Source organism: Drosophila suzukii, chromosome X (assembly GCF_043229965.1).
Source record: "Drosophila suzukii chromosome X, CBGP_Dsuzu_IsoJpt1.0, whole genome shotgun sequence".
NCBI classification, from domain to species: Eukaryota; Metazoa; Arthropoda; class Insecta; order Diptera; family Drosophilidae; genus Drosophila; species Drosophila suzukii.
In genome coordinates this window covers 11,032,749-11,056,080 of record NC_092084.1, presented here as the reverse complement: position 1 = coordinate 11,056,080, position 23,332 = coordinate 11,032,749, and the positions used below count along the sequence as shown (strand labels likewise).

At 42.5% G+C, this 23,332-nt stretch overlaps 2 protein-coding genes across 2 annotated transcripts; one reads left to right on the top strand and one right to left on the bottom strand.

Moving 5' to 3' along the window:
• Nucleotides 1-130: 130 nt before the first annotated feature.
• Nup93-1 (Nucleoporin 93kD-1) lies at nt 131-3,286 on the bottom strand. Its single transcript, XM_017070103.4, has 4 exons — nt 3,034-3,286; nt 1,987-2,974; nt 1,296-1,924; nt 131-1,176 (listed from the first exon to the last, which is right to left on the bottom strand). Exons 1-4 carry the CDS (start codon nt 3,192-3,194, stop codon nt 480-482), a joined length of 2,475 nt encoding a protein of 824 aa, XP_016925592.2. The 5' UTR covers nt 3,195-3,286; the 3' UTR covers nt 131-479.
• Nucleotides 3,287-3,918: 632 nt separating this feature from the next.
• Clic (chloride intracellular channel protein 5) lies at nt 3,919-20,093 on the top strand. Its single transcript, XM_017070059.4, has 4 exons — nt 3,919-4,306; nt 17,913-18,422; nt 19,134-19,244; nt 19,308-20,093. The coding sequence occupies exons 1-4, from the start codon at nt 4,220-4,222 to the stop codon at nt 19,383-19,385; spliced, it is 786 nt and encodes a 261-aa protein (XP_016925548.1). The 5' UTR covers nt 3,919-4,219; the 3' UTR covers nt 19,386-20,093.
• The last annotated feature ends 3,239 nt before the right edge of the window (nt 20,094-23,332 follow it).

The window sequence follows — 23,332 nt, the reverse complement described above, 5'->3', positions numbered from 1 at the left end:
CTGAAATCTCTGGCAATTGGCAGCAATTGCTGGCAGTACTATTCTCATAAACTAATGTGTGTTTTTGAAATGCCCTGGGGTGTTCCTGAGACCTCTTGCGGTTTCATAGCAATAGCAAAAGTGTCTCAAATTATGCAATAAAGTATTTTACTATGATCTGGCAGATCATTATAAATAAATGATTTTTTTATATGGTTGTTGGGACAGGTGGTTACAGAAATTGCATAGAACATGAATAATTGGCAAACGTGCTTAAACTTTACATTACTTTGTAGTGCTTTGAACATTAAATAATTTAGTTTTGTGCTTAAAGTATATTTCATAAAGACCAATGCCTGACTCGTACCTCAAGACTTATTCATCAGTTTTTTTTTACAATTCAAACACTTTATATAAGAAATATTCAATCTAATCAATCTAAAAAAAACGCATTTAAACGAAGCGATCGCTAGGGGTTTAAGTTTATAATCCGGCTAGTGCTAGTGCATAAGGATCTCCAGTTGGACGAGCCGCTGGTTGGTGGTCGACGGCATGCGGTAGGGAACGCTGGCGGCCATGTTGGTCAGCGCCTTGGCCCTGCCCCGCAAATGCCTCAGGAGGGACTCCTTGTTTTCGCTCTTGGTTTCGTCGCCGTACACCGAGCCCGATCCACTCGAGCCCCTTTGGTTCACGTACTCCTCGTACACAATGTCCATGGCCGCCAGCAGGATGTCGGGCAGCACCTTGATGATCTCCGGACCCATGCGCTTCAGGTTCGACACGCACTCGTCCACTTCGAAGGAGGTGGTGGGTATCAGCCGGTTGTTGGTCAGGATATCCGAGGCCAAACGTGATTCGCCAGCGTGATGGAGGTTGAAGAACTCCATGACCTGCGAGAGAACCGTGTAGGTGACAATCACATGGGCCTCCACATCCGTTTTACGCTCCGCCAGCGCTGCGTCTAGTTGCTTGATGACCTCGCCCAGCCGCTCCCGCATGCTTCCCGGTCGCGGTGGCTGGTGGACCACCTGGGACAGCAGGGAGCACACTAGACGCAAGGCCTTGTCCAATTGGCCAGCGATGAAGTAGAGCTTGATGGCCGACTCGTAGTTGCTGCGCTTCGACAGCTCATCGCCCACCATGCCGGCCAGGGAGTACTTATCGCAGTCCATCGTGTGGAATTCGTCGAAAATACCGCTGAAAAAGAGTGAGAGAAAACTATTAGCTTTTTGCCAGGAGTGGGTAGATTAAAGCCTTCAAGGAGGATCGATCTTTCACAGCGAATTTGACTTATAGGGTAGCACCTAGAAACTCACCCTGTAAACCGGAAGGGGTTGGCTTCATCCACGACCCCGAAAACCAGCTCGAGCATCTTGTCGTCGCAGTTCTCCACGAGCAGATCGCTGACGCAGTTGAGCATCGCGTTGGTGCCGTCCTCGGCTTTAAAGTGTCGCAGCAGGTAGTAATACTGCAGGGCATGCTCGGTGTCCGTCTGTTCAAAGCACTTGGCGTACATGACAATCAGCCGGACGAGATTGAGGCGCTTCATGGGCGGCGGATCGTCGGGCTCGGCGCTCAGCAGCGGTTGCTTCACCGAACTGGGTGCTCCCAGCATGCATAGCTCGTTTAATGCTATGGCCATGTGGACAGCGTGAGGCCGATTTGCCTCCGTGCGGGCCAGGAACTCAATAGCGGCCTCAAATTGGCCGGTAAGCGCCAGCACCTGGAAGTAGAGCGGCGTCTTCTCGCGGGCATTAAAGTAGTTCTCGCCGTACTTGTCCAGGATCAGGGACTGAAGGCCGCTGTAGGTCAGTTGCTCGATGTTGTAGTCACGCTTGTCCTGGCCGCGCAGGATGGAGAGCTGCATCCATAGGAAATCGTCAATGCTGCGCATCAGTTCCACGTGCGTATCGTGCGGATCACAGGCCAGCACGATGACGTATACCTAATGGAGACAGGAATTTTATAATGGTGGTGACTTAAACCGATAGAAACCCAAGTACTCACCGCCTTCTTGTAGGGATCTGTGCAGACATGCAGCTTGTTATTGTACTCGAGCTTCAGTTGGCCCTCAAGCTTGGCGGTTGAGGGATCCCTGTCGCCCATCTTTAGCAGCGTCATCAACTTGAGCAGGTCGGGGCAGGTGCCCGCCTCCTTGAGATACCTCACAGCCGCACCCATATCGCCGCTCCTCAAGCTGTAGTAAACCAGCGGCCACAATGGCCGGCCATTGGTCACGTCGTGCAGGCCGCAGAGGGATTGCGGCTGCTGGAAAGTGACGCCCACATAGGAGCCCACTAGGTTGTAGACATTTGGAATGCCGCCCCGCCGGGCCACCACCAGATTCTGCTCGATGACCTTGTTCATGTATGTCTTATATCTTCGCTCCAGGTAGGTGCGTGCCTGCTGGATGAACTGCGGCGCCGACTGGCGACTCTTGATGGGATCGATGTTGCGCGACAGCGGCGTTACATCGGCCATAAACACCAGCACATTCCACATCTCGGCCACGAGCGAATCGTCGAAGGACTGCTGGGCCAGTTGGGCAAAGGTGGACACCAGATTGGTGCGCTGAGTGCCCTGGATATGCATCAAATTGTAGGCTGAGATCTCTTTGGCGTACAATTGCTGGATGACATTCAGGCGGGAGAACGGAGTGGGTTCGTCGGCCATGGCCGTGCGCACCATTTGCCGCTGCACGTCGGGAAAGTCCTCCTGGTGGGGACCCACCAGAGCGTTCAGCAGCAACTCCTTCTCCTCGCCCCACTCCGCGTAGATGCAGCGCCACTTCTGCCGCTCCACGGCCTCAAAGATGCTGCGGTTCGTCTCGTCGATGACGGACAGTATGGCGTTCTCCCGCTCGTTCTTCAGATAGCCCTGTACATCGGTGTCCGTGACGGGATCGAGTGGCTCGAAGGACTGGCGGGCACTGAGCGTCTCCAGCTTCTGGGTCAGCTGGGGCAGATCCACGCCCTTGGAGCCGAGCAGTATGTGGCTGCATTGGGGTGATTGTTAGTCATTTATTTGTAGTCCATAGCTACTAGTTCTACTTACGCCTGCAGATCGTTGGTGCCCGTCTGGGTGACTCGCGAGTGAAGCTCCTGGGTGGCCTGCAGCACCTGGGACATGGTCCGCTCCACGCCGGGCATCTCGGTGTCCATCTTGGTCTCGTTCGTAAGGCGCTGGGCCTGCTGCAGCAGCTCCACCAGATCCATGTTGGGCTTTTTGGAGGGAAAAAGCCGGCGCTAAACAAAAAATAACAGAGAGTCCAAGCGCGTGTTAGTGTGGCCGGCGCACCGCGAAATAGGCAAACTTTCGCGCCATAAAATATATACCGGTGGCCGTAGTTCCCAAGCGTGGTATTTTTTTTAGGGTACGCCCTAAACTGTTAAATCTTTGAATTTAGGTCAGCTGTTTCATACAAATGCCATTTTCAGATACTTCTACAAAAAAATTCAAGGCTGTTGAATTGCTGATTGTTATCCTACTGTTTCATTAAAAATACATGGCAACTCTGTAGCATTTTAGAATCACTAGTAAAAATATATTTCTTAATTCAATTTAGAGAGTATATTTTTAGTTCCTCTTAGCTCGTTGAATTTTTAACATAAACTTATAATAAAAAATAAAATGATTAAAAATGTTTATTTATGTTTAAATTTTTTTATTGTTGTTTACCGTCGAAAATGATAAGTGATTGCGGACTGAAAATACAAATACGTAAATTTATTAAGATGAAAACAAAAGTAAATGAAAATAACTTCTGGAGCAACCAGCCGTTAATTCAAAACAATAATACCCATAACAGGACAGTATACCAAAACTTGGTATTAATTATCGGGCAAAAGAGTCTGAGCTATTGGCAACCCTAACCAGCTGGCGTTAGGCCCATTTTTGCACCGCAAGTTGGTATATGCAGCGGGCGCCGGCGACGGTCACTCAATTGTCCATACGCTTTGGCAGCGCGCAAATCGAAGAAAGAACGGCATATTTTTTTTAAGCACTGCGAGGCGAGCTTCTTCTTCCCCTCTGTCTCCGTGTGTTTGTGAGTGTGCCCCGAGTGCTTCTCTGTGTGTGTGTCTGTGTATTGGCAAAGAAAATTAGCACAACAAAAGCGAAAAGGAAACGAACACGCACGCACCTCGTCACGCGGATAAAACTCTTTGATCCGAACCGATTCGATTCGATCAGAAATCAAAAATCAGAAATCAGAATACAAATAATTCGCCAATAACTCGCAATGTCGGCCGAAGTGGAAGCGCAGCAGAGCCAGGAGACGAACGGGACCAGCAAATTCGATGTCCCTGAGATAGAACTGATCATAAAGGTGAGAGCAAAACACACACACACAAAATATCGAATTTAGTGGGTATAGCGAAATTTGCATACCCATACCTGCACACTTTTCTGCTCTGCGCAAATTTCCATGCAGAGTGAAAATGCAGCCAAAGCAAATGCAAACAAAGCAACTGGGAAAACACGATTCCTCCCTCTCCTTTCCACTCTTGTTCTTCCCCTTTTGCAGTCTTCTGCTGCTGCTTCTGCTTCTTCTTCTCGCTCTGGCACTTTGCAGTGTGTCACATTTGGTTAAAACGAACAGAATACGTTTAGCACCCCTCCTCGTCGCGCCCCTTTCGCCTTGCGGTTCCTAAGCATCGCCAAAACCGGTTTTCTCCTTTTCTCCCTATCGCACACACACACACATACACATCTGCACGGAACGAAAATTTCGATATTGTTTTTGTTCTCCCAAATTCCTTTTATCACCACAAAAATCGACAAATAACCTTATAAGGAGTTGGAATTGAAAGTAACAAGCTTTTAGAGCATACTTTTTGACACTTTCTTAGGGGTTTTCCAACCTTCCAGGATCAAGAGATGTATTTTCCATAACTGGAAACATTTTTTTAAAATACTTTAAATGGTTTTCTATTTAATAGATCTTTAGGAATAATATGGTAAATATATATTTTCGGATCAATGGATATATGTATCTATCAAAACTTAAAACATTATAATATGTTTAGGAGAGGTTTTTAAAATACTTTGATTGTTTTTTAAGAAATAATATTATCAACTATTCTTATTTGGTTCCCCGATTGAGTGTGCAAAGTCTGCAAATTCTGGAACGTAACATACATATTTCCTTGCTTCTTATCTTTTATAAACTTTAATCACATTTCATTGCGCCAATTGCTCAACAAATGCTCCTACTTCTTCTCAGTTCCCCGTAACCCCCACACTCCAGACGCCCCAAGTTTTTCGGTATTTGTGTGTGTGAATTAGAGGGTTTTTTTTATCTTTTAGTGATTTCTAAATTTCTTGACGCATACGTCATGCCCCTCCAAAGAATCGAAGAAAACAAAAAGCTGGCACCTACACATGCGGCCAAGATAATAGCATTGATAACTCCAAGAACCAAGAATTCTTGTTTATTTATAAACTGTGTTACTTTAAAAAGGTTTCCTTGACTACAAAGCTTTTCTTATCAACTATTTGATTTGTTGAGGAAACACATCATGTTCAATAGTTGCAATCTTTCTTAAGAAACTTTATTTTTGCAAAACGAGTCAATGGAACTTGATGATTAAAAACCCTTCGTTTTTTATAGGCCGCAATTTGTGAGCTATTACTTTTGCCGCAACTGTAACTCGAGCATGACTCCTCTTAACTTCATTTTTTGTTGGTTCCCACTGTTTGCCGAAGTAATTGTAATTGTTTTCGGAACACTTTGGGGCCCTGCTGTTGTTGATTCTATTGGCAAACTCGACTCAACTCAACTTGGCCACTCATCCAGCCCACGCAAATGGAGGCCGCACCTCGAGTCGTCTGCCCATGACTAATTCCTCACCTTCCAGCACCTCCCTATTGCCGCCTAAACTGTACAATACCATATTATACCATTCCGTTCCCAAAAATAAAAGCCAAAAAACCCATGCTATGAGCAATCAGTGATGGGAACTGTCGTACTCTACTTAACTTAGGGAACCAGTTATGTTCTTGATATAAATATTTTTAGGAAAGGTATGGATATTCCAGCATATCCCTATTGCCTCCTAAACTGCACAATACCATATTATACCATTCCATTTCCAAAAAACAAAAAACCTGTGCTATGAACAATCAGTGAGGAGAACTGTTGTACTTTATTTAACTTAGGAAACCAGTTATGTTTTTTGATATAAATATAAAGTAATGGATCTATCATATGATCAAAGACTTGACTTAAGACATTTAAAACCCAGATATTATATTAACCGTGGTACTTTATTTAACTTAGGGAACAACTTGTGTTCTTAAAACAGATTTTTTTTAGTAAAGCTAAGGGGTCTATCATATGATCTCATACCTTATTTTAGGCATTAGAAACCCATGTATCGCCCTCCAAAAAAAGAAAACCCATTCAAGTGCGATGATCCATGGCTGAGCCCCGCTCCCTTTTCCTGTTTCCGTGGGAGAAAGTGCTTGGAGCACCTGTTTTGCCTGGAATTTGGCCAGTTAAAAGCAAAAGCGAACTTTTCCAGAAGAGTGACAGAAGCATCTTTGACATAACTGCGCGGTAACAACGAACGCACTCCATACAAGGCGCACGTGAAAAGCCATTTCCATTTCCATTTCCCAGCGAAAAAGTGAAAGTTCAATTTGCTGTGCGCCCGAGGAAAGCTGTAGTTAGCTGTAGTTGGTGTTAGTTAGTTGGAGTACAAAAAGCAGTAGTAGGTAGTATAGTAAGGAGCTATAGATCCAGCTATGTGGCATGCCTCTCAGTTCCGCGCGTGCAGGCAACAAACAAATACAAATGTGTTTTCTTGTTTCGTTTGTTTGAGGTGAAAAGGGGGCGGTGGAAGGGAAACAAAACAATCATTGAACGCTAAACAGGTTTTTCTCGTGCGCGCACTCGCGCTTTTCCGCCTCCTTAACTTGGCTTTGGCTTTGGCTCTAACTTCGTAGTTGGCTTGGAAAACAAGCCAGGCCAAAGCCAAAGCCAATGCCTTACCCTCGAGTCATCGCCCACGCGAGATTTTCAGAAATTGGCCATGCCATCAGATCGAATCAAAACAAAGCGGCGATCAAAACAAAAGGCGATCCAATGCACTTGGAAAAATAAAAAATACTATTTATGATATCTTATTTTGGTTTAAACACTATTCTTCAATGGAAAATGTACCATTTTTTTGCTGGGAATATTATAGAAATGCATACAGCTAAATACCATTTTAATTGCTAGGAATCTACTTTGGCACATTAATATAATATAAAAATATTCTTTATCTATGAGATACATTTCTAAACTTATTTGGTTAACCCTTCTGAGCTGCACAATGGAGTCACATAAAGCAACCTCCCCTCCAAGGATGAACTTCTAGCCAAACTCAAGCTCATTTAGTGCCTTTTGTTGGATCTGAACAACACCAGTAATTGTTGTGGTTTAAGTTCAGTTGAGCTGAGGAAAATGCGCTTCTTTGTTGCCACTTCAACTGCAGTAAAGAGTCGAGATGAAAAGCTGCACTTAGACACAAGCACAGTACTTAGGTTAGGTTAGGTTAGGTAGGAGTGGTTGGAGACTAAATATTAGTCCCCTCACTTAGGCCACAATGGGCCCCTTGTGATACCACATGATCTCTGAAAGATCCGTTTCCCTAGCTCATGGGTTTACTGCCTTCGCGAAGTATTCTGTTCTTCTTAAGAAACATAGTAGTTTTTGAATGCTTACGTCCTGGATGGCCGCAAGGTTCGGAAGTGTGTAGCTACCTAGGGTTTGAAAGCGCTTTAGGTTATGCGCTGGGCAGAAGCATAGGAGGTGTTCGATGCTCTCCTCTTCGTCTATCTCTTTGCAGCTGCGGCAGAAGTCGTGGTTACTTAGACCCAGCCTTGTCGCATGAGTCCCTATGAGACAGTGGCCCGTGAGGGCATTTAGGAGAGTGGAGATGTCCTCCCTACTACATTGTAGGAGAGTTTTTGTTCTTTTCGTGTTATAGTTTGGCCATGTGAGTCTAGAATTGTGGCATATTGAGATTGAGTTCCAACGGTTGTTGGAAAGAGTATACAATCTCTGCCTGAGAAGGAGCTTGCAGGTAGCCATGGGCATCCCTACCGTGTCCTTATCACGAAGGATATCGGCGGTTGTCCCCTGTCTTGCCAGCTCGTCTGCTATGCAGTTGCCCTCAATGTTGCGGTGCCCAGGCACCCAGATGAGGCTGATTCTCAGATGAGTGGCCATCTCGTTAAGAGATTTGCGGCATTCAGAGATTGTTTTTGAGCTCATTGTGTAGGAGTCGAGGGCCCTGAGGGCAGCTTGACTATCCGAGAATATGAAGATATCACTGTCTTTATGTACAGACGTGTTCAGGTGGGTAGTGGCTTCCTGAATTGCCATCACTTCCGCTTGGAAAACACTACAGTGGTCTGGTAGGCGGAATGAGACTTTTATGTCTAGTTCGGGGGAGAAGACTCCCCCACCTGTTTGGGAGTTAAACTTGGAGCCGTCAGTGTATATGTTGACGGCGTTTACGAATTGATGTGGGAGGTTGTCCCAGTCAGAACGGGTGGGTATATGAATTTTGTATCTTCTTTCGAAGTTGACTATGGGTGGGACGTAGTCTGTATAACGTGGTAGGGGTGAATGTTTTGATAGGATAATGGAGTGACCCGTGGAGCCCGTTGTCCAAGCCGCTGCTTCACGGAGTCTCAGCGCTGTTGCAGATGCCCAGCTTTTGGCAAGTAGGTCCAGGGGTTGGAGATCGAGAATTGTGTTTAGTGCCTCGGTGGCGGTAGTGCGCAGCGCCCCACTGATGCAGAGCTCTGCGCTCCTTTGGATCTTGTGAAGGATCCGGAGGTTGCAGTTCTTATCTAGAGAAGGCCACCAAACGATGTTTCCGTAGAGGAGAATGGGCCTGACTATTGCAGTATATAGCCAGTGAACTATCATGGGGGAGAAACCCCACTTCCTCCCTATGGCTTTTTTACAAGCGAAGAGGGCTATGGCCGCTTTGCGTGTGCGATCTAGGATGTTATCAGTCCAGAGGAGCTTTTTGTCAAGAATGACACCTAGGTACTTTGCTTGGTTGCTAAGGGTTAGGCGCGTTTGGTGTAGTTTTGGGGGAACTAGAATTGGTACCTTATACTTCCTTGTAAAGAGAACTAGTTCGGTCTTTTCCGGGTTAACTCCCAGTCCACAGCCAGCCGTCCACCTGGAAAGGGTGGATAGGGCTGTCTCCATTAGATTACAAAGGGTTTGCGGGAACTTGCCCTGCAGTAGGATAACCACGTCATCCGCGTAGGCTACCACTTTTGTGCCCGCCTCTTCTAGAAGTGATAGCAGTTTGTTGACCACCAAAACCCATAGAAGAGGTGAGAGTACGCCCCCTTGTGGGGTTCCTCTACTGACATTCCTGGTCGAGAGGGCCGATCCCATAGTGGAGTGCACTACCCTGCTGGTTAGCATGGTGTGTATGAGTCCCACTATGGGCCGCTCAATGCCCAGTTCAGTCAGAGCACCAGTGATCGCCGTTGGGGTGACGTTGTTGAAGGCGCCTTCTATGTCTAGAAACGCTGCAAGAGAGTATTCCTTATTGTGGAAGCCTCGTTCTATACTGTACACTAGAGAGTGGAGGGCGGTATCGGTTGATCTACCCTTACGGTACGCATGCTGTGCGTCAGAGAGTAGGCTATGGTCGATGGTTAGTCTGATATGGGTGTCAATTAGCCTTTCCAGGGTCTTCAACAAGAAGGAAGAGAGACTGATCGGGCGGAAGTCCTTTGGGTTAGTGTGGGAGGGCTTGCCGGCTTTCGGTATAAAGATTACCTTGACGTCCAGCCACCTTGTTGGAATATGGTTTAGAGCAAGGCAGCCGTGGAAGATGGCTGTCAGCCAGGGAAGGGACATATCTAATGTCCGTTGTAGCTGGGCCGGGAAGAACCCATCTGGGCCAGGTGATTTGAAGGGCTTAAAAGAGTTAACAGCCCACTGAATGCGGTCAGGGTTTGAAATGTTGGCAATACTCTGGTCGTCTAGATTCACCTCTATGTGGAGGTCCTCCACTACCTGGGTATTGTTAGGGAAGTGTGTGTCTAACAGTAGTTCAAGGGTTTCCTGACTGTTTTCCGTCCAGCCATCAGCATTGGTTTTAAGATAGCCAATGGTAGCTGGAGCTTTAGCTAGAATTCTTCTGAGTCTGGATGCCTCCGCAGTAGATTCTATGCTACTGCAGAAGTTAGCCCAGGCTCTTCGTTTTGATATTCTTATTTCCTTTTTGTATAGGCTTAGTTTTGAATGATATAGATTCCAGGAGGATTCGCTATTGTTGTATTTAGCTTTATTGAAGTAAGTTCTACACTCTCTTTTAAGGTTCGCTAGGGTTGGGTTCCACCATGGGGGTTTGTGCTTTGTTTTGACTGTTCTACTTGGGCAAGCCCTTTTTAAGGCCTCACCGCAGATATCAGTAAAAGTGTTAACTAGGCTATCTAATTCTTGACGGTTGCGTATGTGTGTCGGAGGAGCGGGTAGGTTCCTGTTGAGGAGATTTTTATAGTATCCCCAGTTGGTTAATCTTAGATTAGTTATGTTCTCGGCGGGAGGATGTTCTAGACTTATTGTAAATTCTATGTATCGGTGGTCCGAGAATGAGTGTTCGATCCCCACCTTCCACGCGTCTAGCTGGTTAAGTAAGGGATCAGATATTAGAGTAATGTCTAGTACTTCCCTCCTATTTCTAGTGATGAAAGTCGGGTCATTACCTTTGTTGCAGATGAATAGATTTGATTGAAGGAGATAGTCGTAGAGTAACTCACCCCTTTCGTTGGTGTTTGTACTTCCCCATTGTGTGTGGTGTGAGTTAGCGTCCCCACCCAGGATGAGTTCCTTAGATGAGTGAGTGCGTATGAGTTCTTGTGTAATGGTGTTTGGTAGTGGCCCTTCGTGGTCGTGAGCCAGATAGAATGATGCTATGGTGTGATGGGTGTGTTCGTTTAGCTCCAGTCTGACCGTGGTAAGGTCGCCTTCGCTAAACTGTGGAATAAGAAATGTGTTAAAGTGTGTTTTTGTAAGAATGCAGGTTCTGGTTTTACCCTTGTCCTTGGTGTAAAATAGCTTGTATAGGGGGGTTGATAGGCCACAGATGTTGTTACCAACAATCCATGGCTCTTGAATGAGGACTACGTCTATGTTGCCTGTTGCCAGGCGGGTGAGGAGGGCAGCGGATGCTGCCTTGCTGTGGTGCAGATTAATTTGCAGAAACTGCACCATCTTTGGGACTGGGGTCGGGCTGGGTACCCTCCGCTTCCTCCGCTATGTCCTGGAGGACAGAGCGCCCTGGTCGGGTTGTGTCCTGGGTGCACAGCTGTTTCAGGCTCTCCGTCAGCTCCGAGTCGGTTGACACGTAGCCGGTGAGGGTGGCCTCCTCGTGATCTGGTTCGTCGTCGCTCGGGGGTTCGTACGACGCACAGGCAGCCAGGTTGTCTGCCGCTGTTTTATCGGTGTCGTAAATACGAAGCTGCACCTTGTCGAACCCGTAGTTCACTCTGTGCTGCTGGGCTGCGAGGGGTTCCAAGCAGGCCTGGTTTAGGAGGATAACCACGCTCATGGTGACTCGCTCGGTTTTCTCCACCTTGACCACCTTCCAACCGTCTGTTGGCAGTTTTGGGTTGAACCTGGTCAGCAGGCTGAGTATAGCCTCTGGTTCCGATGGTTCCGACGGCAGCCACACCCTCGCTCTCGGTCGAGACGGGATGTCCGCAGCCTCACAAACTGCCAGCTTGGCCCCGGGGTAGACCTCGCCGACTTTGTCAATTGCAGCCTTATAGAGTGCTGCCGATCTCTCGTCTTCGCAGGCGATCAACTTTACGTTGCCCTGGTACCACCCTGCATCTGTGCAATCGGGTGGCGGTCCTGGGTTCTCGTCCAGCACTTTCAAGGCCACTGTCGCAAGGGCCCGTCTAACCAGACCCCAATGGTTTCTTGGGATCCTTCCGCCTTCATCGCTCTGGTCGATGACTCCAATGATCTTCCGATCCTTTACCACCTCCGCAAAGGATCTCGACCATGTGCCGCGGTTGGTTACTTTGGCCTTCTTGCTCGCTGGTTGAGCTGACTCCATCGACCTCTCTCGCTTGTTGCTGGTAGTCATAGCGATGTCGAAATCTGGGATAACTGCCTTCGCCCAGGCTATGTCCTCTTGGATTTTCTGGTAATCCAATTTCGAAGTCTGATCCTCACGTATCGGATTGGTGGCCAGCCGTTTGAGGATCCTAGTAGCCTTCTTTCTTTCAAGAGGTCCTGCCTGGTTAGGTGGTACCCTCTTAAACTCCTTTGCCCTGGTACTCACCATGAGACCGGCTTTGGCGCTCCCCTCAGGTTGGAGTGGCTGGTTAGCCACACCTACGCTGGTGGGAGGCTTGGGCTTGTCATTATGGCGAGTTGGGCTTAGCCGGCTGCGTTGTTCGCTGGCCTTGGCAGGGGTCGACGTCACGTGGACTGGGGTAGTCAGAGCCGTGATCTTGCTCTTACTTTCGTCGTTGGTTACGACTTCCGACTTTATAAGAGTGTCGGGCTCTCGTCTTGTGCAGTCTTTTTGTTTGTTAATTGTTAAGTTCTCCATGTTAAATCCCACGAGCTGCGGAGAAAGGACAGGTCCACCCGGGCAGAGATCCGCCGTACCCGGGTAAGGCTGACTTAGAACAGGCGGTCGCCACTTGCCTGAGCTCACCGTTTGAGACTGAGTTATTTGATGACTCGGGCTCCCAGCCAGATTGACTCTCGGCACGGTACGAGTGACACCTTAGTCCAGCCCGGGGTGAGATGAGTTGTGTGGGTGGGAAAGAGGTAGGTTCAAAGAGTGTGGGAAGGGGGTGTGTGTGAGCTATTTGTCGGAGGCGGCAGCACAAGCGCGACGTCGGTACTGCTACGGCGCAGATACCCGCTGACTGTCCGGGGCTACTTATTTGCGCTTCGTGTTGGGGGCTTGGCGGTGGCCGGGCCGTGTCCAACTTCCACGCTTATTCGTAGCTACCCTGGAGAACCAGGGCGCTCGCTATCCGCAACCTGCGACCCGTTCGGTAGCCTTCAGCTCGGCGCCCTCAGAGCCATCTCACTAGCTCTTTGGCCGAAAGCACAGTACTTGCTCTTATATTAAAAGGCCCGCGGGAGATTTTACACTGAGAAATACTTAAAATATTTATTTTTAAACCTCAAAATGATTTTCTAAAAAGATATAAAAATCATCAAATACCTTAATTTGAATTTCGTTATTATTTAAGATAGGTATTTATAAGGCTTAAATGACAGCTAACTTCTGATAAATTCAAATTATATAGAGCTCAAACCGCAGGCTATACTTATCTAAGTACCACTGTACGTGCCATCCTTGCTTTTTTATTGTGTGTGTTTTTTGTGCAAAAGTGACAGTTGAGTGCTTTGATTTGTTGTTTTATTCACGCCCCCACGTGCTCCATGTGGGTGTGTCTAAGTGAGTTGGTGTGTGACTGACATTTTAGCAAAGAAAAACACGCAGAGGCTTGCCATCCACCGCCCAGGCATTTTCCCCCCTCCCCATCAACTCCAAAAAAGTGCATTAGTCTCTATTGACTGAACTGCTCTTTTTGTCAGTGTAACCGCGTTTCTTTACTACCTTCCGTAGCTCATTTGCTACATTACTTCTGTTAATTGCCTAACGCTTTTTGTGTTGTCCAACAATTAAGTCTGTAAAGTTCTGGAAATAAATTAGCAAACATTATAGCCATTACTAATACAAATGGAATTTTACAAGCTAAATAAATAGGGAGTTGAAAGATAGATCTTCAAGATAGATTTTTGTCTTCTAAAAGTATCTTGATTTGTACAGAAATTAAAAAAAATATTATAAAAATATCTTATAAGATATCTTATGTATAACAACCTATAATTAATACAGAAATTCCAAAAATATTATCTTTATAATCTATCCTATTATGATCATATTGCATTTTTTAAGACATGGAGTTACTTCAAGGTATAGCAACCTTTAGGCGTTGAAAAACCCATTAGCCCATTAAAATTTGTGGCCTCAAGATATGCCAGCTGACTTCACCTGCCGTGCGACCACTTGCACTGATTATATTTCTATTATTTTGGCTATTACTTCATCAGCCCCCATCATCATCACAATTTGCTGCGATAACTTCCGCCCGACTTCTGATAAGATATGCCACATATATATACATATGTGTGGAACATCTGTGCTTTTGTATTGTGGCCCAAAAAGAATCGAGAATCGCTTTCGAAGTGCCAAAGAAAGCTCTCCTCAAGGTTGACATCTGCCCCCAACATCATCATCACGATTAAAATTAAATTATTACGCTGCAGCTGTCAGCGAACCGGTTCCAAAAATAAAACAACCCAACAGCCAAAAAAAAAGGGGGAGCAACCATATATTTCCACCAAATTCATTTTCGTTTACATTTACGATTTCTAGTTGCTGGCGCGCAAAGCTTTCAAAATTCATTATATTTGACTTTACTTAACTTTTCCGTCTTTATCTTATCACGCCACGAATTCACAATTAAAGGGAAAACAAATCGAAGATGTTGAGTGGGCATACAAATGTGTATATGTACTTCGTACAGTCGAGGACAAAACAAAAGGGCTTTTCCAGAAAAATAAACAAGTAATAATGGCGAAAAAATTAACATTATAGAAGCTATAGTAATCTGTATTAATTAAGAAGCCGTTTTTAATAAATTAAAGCTGATTAGATAAGTAATTAAATAACGATTTGATTATCGTATCTTCGAAAGAACAAATAGGAATACCACAAATTATAAAATATAAAGATACATTATCTCCAAATGGTAGTCTATAGTTTCGACATCATTTTGTATACGTTGCCAAAAACCACAACTTATTTTTCTCCAACCAAAATATATCCAAAGACGAACGTTTATTTTGGCTGGCTATTTATTTTGCCGGCAGTTTTTATTAGCCAGATGTGCCGTATATAGTATGTATCTGAAGCATACGTGAGCGAGTGCTGTGAATGGCACTTGACATTTGCTAACTGCTTTTCGGATTGCCTTCTCTCGTCATTTCTATTTTGAAAAAGTCAATTGCAACCGCCGTCTCGAGTATTTGTATCTGTAGTTGCTGGCTTTATCCGTATATCTGTATCTGTAGTTTTGCTATATACTTGGTAATATGTTGCTGTAAATGTATCTGTATCTGGACTCTCAACTCGAGATGATTGCCTGACTGACTTGGACTGACCTTTTGACGTTGCCACACATCGTACTCTTGGGTCTTACAATTTCCATTTCCAATTTCTGCAACTCATATTGCACACTACATGGTCGCCAGTGATGGCAGATATGGGGGGTAATATTGGCATACTTTTTGTGATGGAACTTTTAATGATGATGATGGTTCCACCGTTGGTTAATGACACATTTTAAGTATTATTATTAGTTTAATCAATATTGTATTCAAAATGATAGTTCAAATTGGGTGCTAACTAAGAATAATAATAATATTAAAAAGCCAAGTTATAGAATGGTATAACCCATGAAAAATGGTCTACAAAAATGTGGCAAAAAATGCGGGCCAAGAAAATGCGATCGAAATACGAACGGAACGAATGTTGGACTGAAAGTAATCCGGGTCAGTTGGGAATTTATGGAATGGCTCTGGATGGATGGTGCGTAGACCAGGTAAAACGAACGTGCACAGTTAATAATGTGTGAAAGAGTACAAATAAACCGTTTAAGCACCACAGCGAAAATACTAAAATTATACGGAAAACCGCTCCCACAACCATTGTAGTACTCATTCTTTTTTTTTTCCATAGTTGATTATGCTGCGACCATGTGGGCTGGAAAATGGGTTGGGTTCAGTTCGGTTCGGTTTGGTTTGCTTTGGTTATTAAGCCATTAACACACAGGGCAATGCTAATTAACTTCGCATTCGAAATAATATTTTAATTGCCTGCAATTGGTGCGTAAAATTTAATTTACAAACCGGAGTTTAACGCACTTCAAATTAACCAGGGGATTATTTTAAACGACTCGTTATCGCATTTATGATGTTTTTTTTTTTTGGAAGTGTTTAAGCGTAGCTTTTCATGATTAATGGTCTAGCTGTAAAAGAAATAATAAATTCACTTAGTTTTATGTGTATAATTAATATATTGCGTGTATAATGTGAGCTTGTATCTGTTGTTATTTCAAGGGAAATCTTTAAAATCCGTGTATCTATGTTCTTGGCTAGTTTTAACACGTTTCACATCGCATTTAAAATAAATTTGTACTTTTTTAAATGGCACCTCATTGCCATTCTGAAGTTTCGAAATGGAGTTTTGAATGCCAAACTTGGGGCAACCTTGTTCTTGATTCCACGAACTCCCTGTCCCGCACTAATTTGTGTTTACTTTCGTATTCATAGTTGTGTGCTGTTTAGTGAGTGGCAACTGTATCACAGTCAACAGTGCAGGAGGCTTATCTAACGAGTACAAATATGCACACTGCCATAAACGCACATTGATTGCCTGGCGTTGGGTTTATTTGAAGTTAAGCCGGCTGTCGACGCCAGCAGAAACAGAAACAGAAATGGAAAAAAATATGGGCAGCAAATATAAAAAAAGGCTGGCAACGGCAATCAACAATCAGCCAGTAAACTTCGCACACCACACGACTGATGACATCATCGTCATCGCATCGTATCGTCGTCTTATGCGATGTGTTTAGCTGCAGCACTGCCTCCGATCTACAGTGAATATTGGCTAAAGAAGTCTGCGAGTCCAGAGAACCCATAAACTAATATAATAGCAACATAACAAGGCTATAATCTAATCATCTCTACCTTAAAACGAAACATGTATTCTTCAGTAACTTACTCTTATGTTTAACTAGCAAATATTAGCTTCATCTTTAAAATATTTTGGGTTACGTATAGGCTTTCTTGGGGCGAAACCAGTTAATAACATATTAATAACACTTAAGTGAGAGCATTTGACAAAAATATAAATGTTGTAGCTTTATTTGCCTGGACTCTGCGTTGATTCTCATAATTTTAAAGATAGTTTTGTATACATATGTATATAGGTTTTGCAGCACTACTAACATATGGCTCAGCAAAAAATGATAAAAAATTCCATTCATTTTAAAAGATTTAATATTTCCAGCTCTGTTTTTTCATATCCATAACAGGAAGCATTAAATAAAATGTTGTACAAGTCACGTAAATCTGAATGTTAAAATTATTTGTAACATTTTAATCTTTAAATTCTTGCCTTATCTTTGAATGATAATTGTTTCTGTATTAACTTGGTGATAAAAGACCTATAGAATATCAATATTTTTAGGCTTCACTGTACCCGTTGTGCTGTCATTGCCTTGCGTTTGCCAAGTCTCATCATTTGTCTTGCCATCTGTGTATCTACAAATGTATCTTTTTGCCGTGCTGGCCTTGGCATTGCAGCGATGCAGAATTCTCTCGCTCTCGTCTGGCTTGGCTAGAGTCCATCCACCCAACGTTAGGCATCTTGTCTTTGGGTCCGCTTCCGGTCCCTAAAACGCCAGCAAAACAAACAAACCTCGATGGCTCATCACGCGACGATGAACGCAGAATGTTTATGGCGACGACGACAATGATGATGATGTCACATGATGGAAATTATGTTGTTTCATTTCGTTAAATTTTTGTTTGATTTATTTATCAGTAATTGGCGGCACGCGATGGGGCAAATTATGTCCATTAAGTGGTCAGAAGGCAATATCCAATCGCTGGAAAAATGCCCAGTCCCCGGAATGTGACCCACATTAACACTTGATTGTATCGCGCTGGCTGAATATTTCACTTAATGCCATATTTGTAGGGCTGGGGCCAAGTAAATATTGCCTGTTTCTCTATGGCTCTTAACTTATCCAATTCCAATTATCTGTAATAATATTGTATTTTCCGTTTCAATTTGCAGGCCTCGACCATCGATGGCCGGCGGAAGGGCGCCTGTCTGTTCTGCCAGGAGTACTTCATGGACCTGTACCTGCTGGCCGAGCTGAAGACGATCAGCCTTAAGGTGACGACGGTGGACATGCAGAAGCCGCCGCCCGATTTCCGCACCAATTTCGAGGCCACACACCCGCCTATCCTCATTGACAACGGGCTGGCCATTCTTGAGAACGAGAAGATCGAGCGCCACATCATGAAGAACATCCCGGGTGGCTACAATCTCTTCGTCCAGGACAAGGAGGTGGCCACGCTGATTGAGAACCTGTACGTCAAGTTGAAGCTGATGCTGGTGAAGAAGGACGAGGCCAAGAACAATGCCCTGCTCTCGCATCTGCGCAAGATCAACGATCACCTGTCCACGCGCAACACGCGTTTCCTCACCGGCGACACCATGTGCTGCTTCGACTGTGAGCTGATGCCACGCCTCCAGCACATCCGTGTGGCGGGCAAGTACTTCGTGGACTTTGAGATCCCGGTAAGCATATATGCCGTACATACAGCATGTGGCCTCCACAAAATAACCTTAGGTTAACAAAAATGTTAAGATATGCAAAGTGGCTTAAGAATATATACCATGATAAAATCACAAAAAAATATTCATGTTTTTTATACATATTATTATGTTAACATAACCTTAGGTTAACAAAAATGTTTAGATATGCATATATTGTAATTTAAGTAACCTTCGGTTAACAAACATGTTATGGTATCTCAATATTGTGGTTCAGAAATATATAGTATATATTATATACATCAAGAGAAACTTACAAAAATATTCCTAAATTTAATTTTTGTATATTTTATACATGATCATTTATTATATCCTAACCATGCAAAAAGCGAAGCATAAATGTGAACTTTGCGGCTAGGCTTTGAGGAATTTTGTTGATAGCATGCGTAACATGCTCAAAATGAAACCGCAGGTTACGTTGCATATTTAAAAAAAAAAAACGTCAAACCGATTAGTCAAAGAATAGCAAGTGTACACTGTGAATTATTGCCCCTTTTAATTATTAGAAAACTGCTATTTTAGTCAGCAAAATTTTTGAATTTCATTGCAAGTCATAAACAGGTTCTAAATCATTTCTTTATTGGCGTTCGAAGTGCACCCATAGCCATCAGAATCGATTAAATAAGTTCACCAGGCATGTATGACTCACAGTTCTCACTATCTGACTCCTTGTAGACGCACTTGACGGCGCTGTGGCGCTACATGTACCACATGTACCAGCTGGACGCCTTCACACAATCGTGCCCGGCCGACCAGGACATCATCAATCACTACAAGCTGCAACAGGTGCGGAAATTGGCATTTCAATTCAACCTTTATCTAATTCATTTCATCTTTTGCTATTTGCAGAGTCTCAAAATGAAGAAGCACGAGGAGCTGGAGACGCCCACGTTTACCACATCCATTCCAATTGATATTTCGGAGTAGGTTTCCTATGGAGCAGAGCCATGCAGCCACACATCAACTTATAGAGTATACAGCAACCACAATATTTTGGACAACTTTACAACAACAACAGCAGCAGCAACTCTGAGGACTATACATAGATGTATACTTAACGGATAAAACTACCCTTGCATATATTATATATATATATACACATACTATATATAACGATTACATAACAAGCATAACAACAAGTGTTCTTTAAGCAGCCGCGTTGCCTTTCTTCAGCTATGCTAAATTTAAACCCTATTTAAACACCAACCACAACCAATCGAGCAGGCTTTGACTTACTTTCCCCGCCTGCATGTATTTCTGTTTATTATTGAAACATTTGTATTTGACATACAGATGTCCAGGCAAACGCATGAATATAAACATAGCTCGCTGTCAATTAAAATTTATCGATTGCCTAAAGGGTCCGCTTCTTGGTCTTTTTTCATTTTACCTTATATTTTGTATTCTGCAAGGAGCTTTTATTTTTTGTATTTAAAGACAAAAATGTATTTTTTTTGCAAGATTATTATTTTGGTTTTTTTTTTGCTCCCTGGCGCCATTTTGTTTGCTTTTAATTTTTATTTTAATATTTTTATCATAACAAGAAAAACACAAAAAAAGAAAATTAGAAGAGGAAATGAAGAGTATTTTTTGTATTTAAGTGAAAAATTAAAAATAAAAAAACAAAAAGACAAAGTTGGCTGTTTTATTGTGTTTGGATGCTTGCTAATAATCCCCATCACAAAATATATTTCTTGACCAGTTTTTACATCACTTTTTACATGGCAACAAATGAAAAATGTTCAGGTTAGAATGCCAATCGATTGGAAATTAAACAACGAGGTATGACATTCCTCATTCTGACTTATACTTTTGTTATGGCAGCCAAAAAACCGAATATTTTTGGCGAAAAAAAGGGTTTACATTTTTGTCAAAAATACGAAATTCAGATTTTTGCCAAAAATGCGACATTTTTTTTCGGTTTTTTCATCGTAGTTCAGCCAGTTCAAGGCGTACAGCTAAAATACCGACTGTTTTGAGCAGCTTGCTTAATATGCTAACGATCCTCATCACTTTTATGAAAATTTATTTTTTGACCAATTTTCGCAATTTTTGTAGGGGTTTCATCACATTTTTTCGAAAAATGGCAAAAAATGAAAAATTTTCAGGTTAGAATGCCAATCGATTGGAAATTAAACAACGAGTTCAACGAGGTATGACATTCCTCATTCTGACTTATACTTTTGTTATGGCAGCCAAAAAACCGAATATTTTTGGCGAAAAAAAGGGTTTACATTTTTGTCAAAAATACGAAATTCAGATTTTTGCAAAAAATGCGACATTTTTTTTCGGTTTTTTCATCGTAGTTCAGCCAGTTCAAGGCGAACAGCTAAAAGACCGACTGTTTTGAGCAGCTTGCTTAATATGCTTACGATCCTCATCACTTTTTTGAAAATTTATTTTTTGACCAATTTTCGCAATTTTTGTAGGGGTTTCATCACATTTTTTCGAAAAATGGCAAAAAATGAAAAATTTTCAGGTTAGAATGCCACTCGATTGGAAATTAAACAACGAGCACAACGAGGTATGACATTCCTCATTCTGACTTATACTTTAGTTAGGCAGCCAAAAAACCGAATATTTTTGGCGAAAAAAAGGGCTTACATTTTTGTCAAAAATACGAAATTCAGATTTTTGCAAAAAATGCAACATTTTTTTTCGGTTTTTTCATCGTAGTTCAGCCAGTTCAAGGCGTACAGCTAAAAGACCGACTGTTTTGAGCAGCTTGCTTAATATGCTAACGATCCTCATCACTTTTATGAAAATTTATTTTTTGACCAATTTTCGCAATTTTTGTAGGGGTTTCATCACATTTTTTCGAAAAATGGCAAAAAATGAAAAATTTTCAGGTTAGAATGCCAATCGATTGGAAATTAAACAACGAGCTCAACGAGGTATGACATTCCTCATTCTGACTTATACTTTTGTTATGGCAGCCAAAAAACCGAATATTTTTGGCGAAAAAAAGGGCTTACATTTTTGTCAAAAATACGAAATTCAGATTTTTGCAAAAAATGCGACATTTTTTTCGGTTTTTTCATCGTAGTTCAGCCAGTTCAAGGCGCACAGCTAAAAGACCGACTGTTTTGAGCAGCTTGCTTAATATGCTAACGATCCTCATCACTTTTATGAAAATTTATTTTTTGACCAATTTTCGCAATTTTTGTAGGGGTTTCATCACATTTTTTCGAAAAATGGCAATAAATGAAAAATTTTCAGGTTAGAATGCCAATCGATTGGAAATTAAACAACGAGCTCAACGAGGTATGACATTCCTCATTCTGACTTATACTTTTGTTATGGCAGCCAAAAAACCGAATATTTTTGGCGAAAAAAAGGGCTTACATTTTTGTCAAAAATACGAAATTCAGATTTTTACCAAAAATGCGACATTTTTTTCGGTTTTTTCATCGTAGTTCAGCCAATTCAAGGCGTACAGCTAAAAGACCGACTGTTTTGAGCAGCTTGCTTAATATGCTAACGATCCTCATCACTTTTATGAAAATTTATTTTTTGACCAATTTTCGCAATTTTTGTAGGGGTTTCATCACATTTTTTCGAAAAATGGCAAAAAATAAAAAATTTTCAGGTTAGAATGCCAATCGATTGGAAATTAAACAACGAGTTCAACGAGGTATGACATTCCTCATTCTGACTTATACTTTTGTTATGGCAGCCAAAAAACCGAATATTTTTGGCGAAAAAAAGGGTTTACATTTTTGTCAAAAATACAAAATTCAGATTTTTGCAAAAAATGCGACATTTTTTTTCGGTTTTTTCATCGTAGTTCAGCCAGTTCAAGGCGAACAGCTAAAAGACCGACTGTTTTGAGCAGCTTGCTTAATATGCTTACGATCCTCATCACTTTTTTGAAAATTTATTTTTTGACCAATTTTCGCAATTTTTGTAGGGGTTTCATCACATTTTTTCGAAAAATGGCAAAAAATGAAAAATTTTCAGGTTAGAATGCCAATCGATTGGAAATTAAACAACGAGCTCAACGAGGTATGACATTCCTCATTCTGACTTATACTTTTGTTATGGCAGCCAAAAAACCGAATATTTTTGGCGAAAAAAAGGGTTTACATTTTTTTCAAAAAAACCAAATTCAGATTTTTGCCAAAAATGCGACATTTTTTTCGGTTTTTTCATCGTAGTTCAGCCAATTCAAGGCGTACAGCTAAAAGACCGACTGTTTTGAGCAGCTTGCTTAATATGCTAACGATCCTCATCACTTTTATGAAAATTTATTTTTTGACCAATTTTCGCAATTTTTGTAGGGGTTTCATCACATTTTTTCGAAAAATGGCAAAAAATAAAAAATTTTCAGGTTAGAATGCCAATCGATTGGAAATTAAACAACGAGCTCAACGAGGTATGACATTCCTCATTCTGACTTATACTTTTGTTATGGCAGCCAAAAAACCGAATATTTTTGGCGAAAAAAAGGGTTTACATTTTTGTCAAAAATACAAAATTCAGATTTTTGCAAAAAATGCGACATTTTTTTTCGGTTTTTTCATCGTAGTTCAGCCAGTTCAAGGCGAACAGCTAAAAGACCGACTGTTTTGAGCAGCTTGCTTAATATGCTTACGATCCTCATCACTTTTTTGAAAATTTATTTTTTGACCAATTTTCGCAATTTTTGTAGGGGTTTCATCACATTTTTTCGAAAAATGGCAAAAAATGAAAAATTTTCAGGTTAGAATGCCAATCGATTGGAAATTAAACAACGAGCTCAACGAGGTATGACATTCCTCATTCTGACTTATACTTTTGTTATGGCAGCCAAAAAACCGAATATTTTTGGCGAAAAAAAGGGCTTACATTTTTGTCAAAAATACGAAATTCAGATTTTTGCAAAAAATGCGACA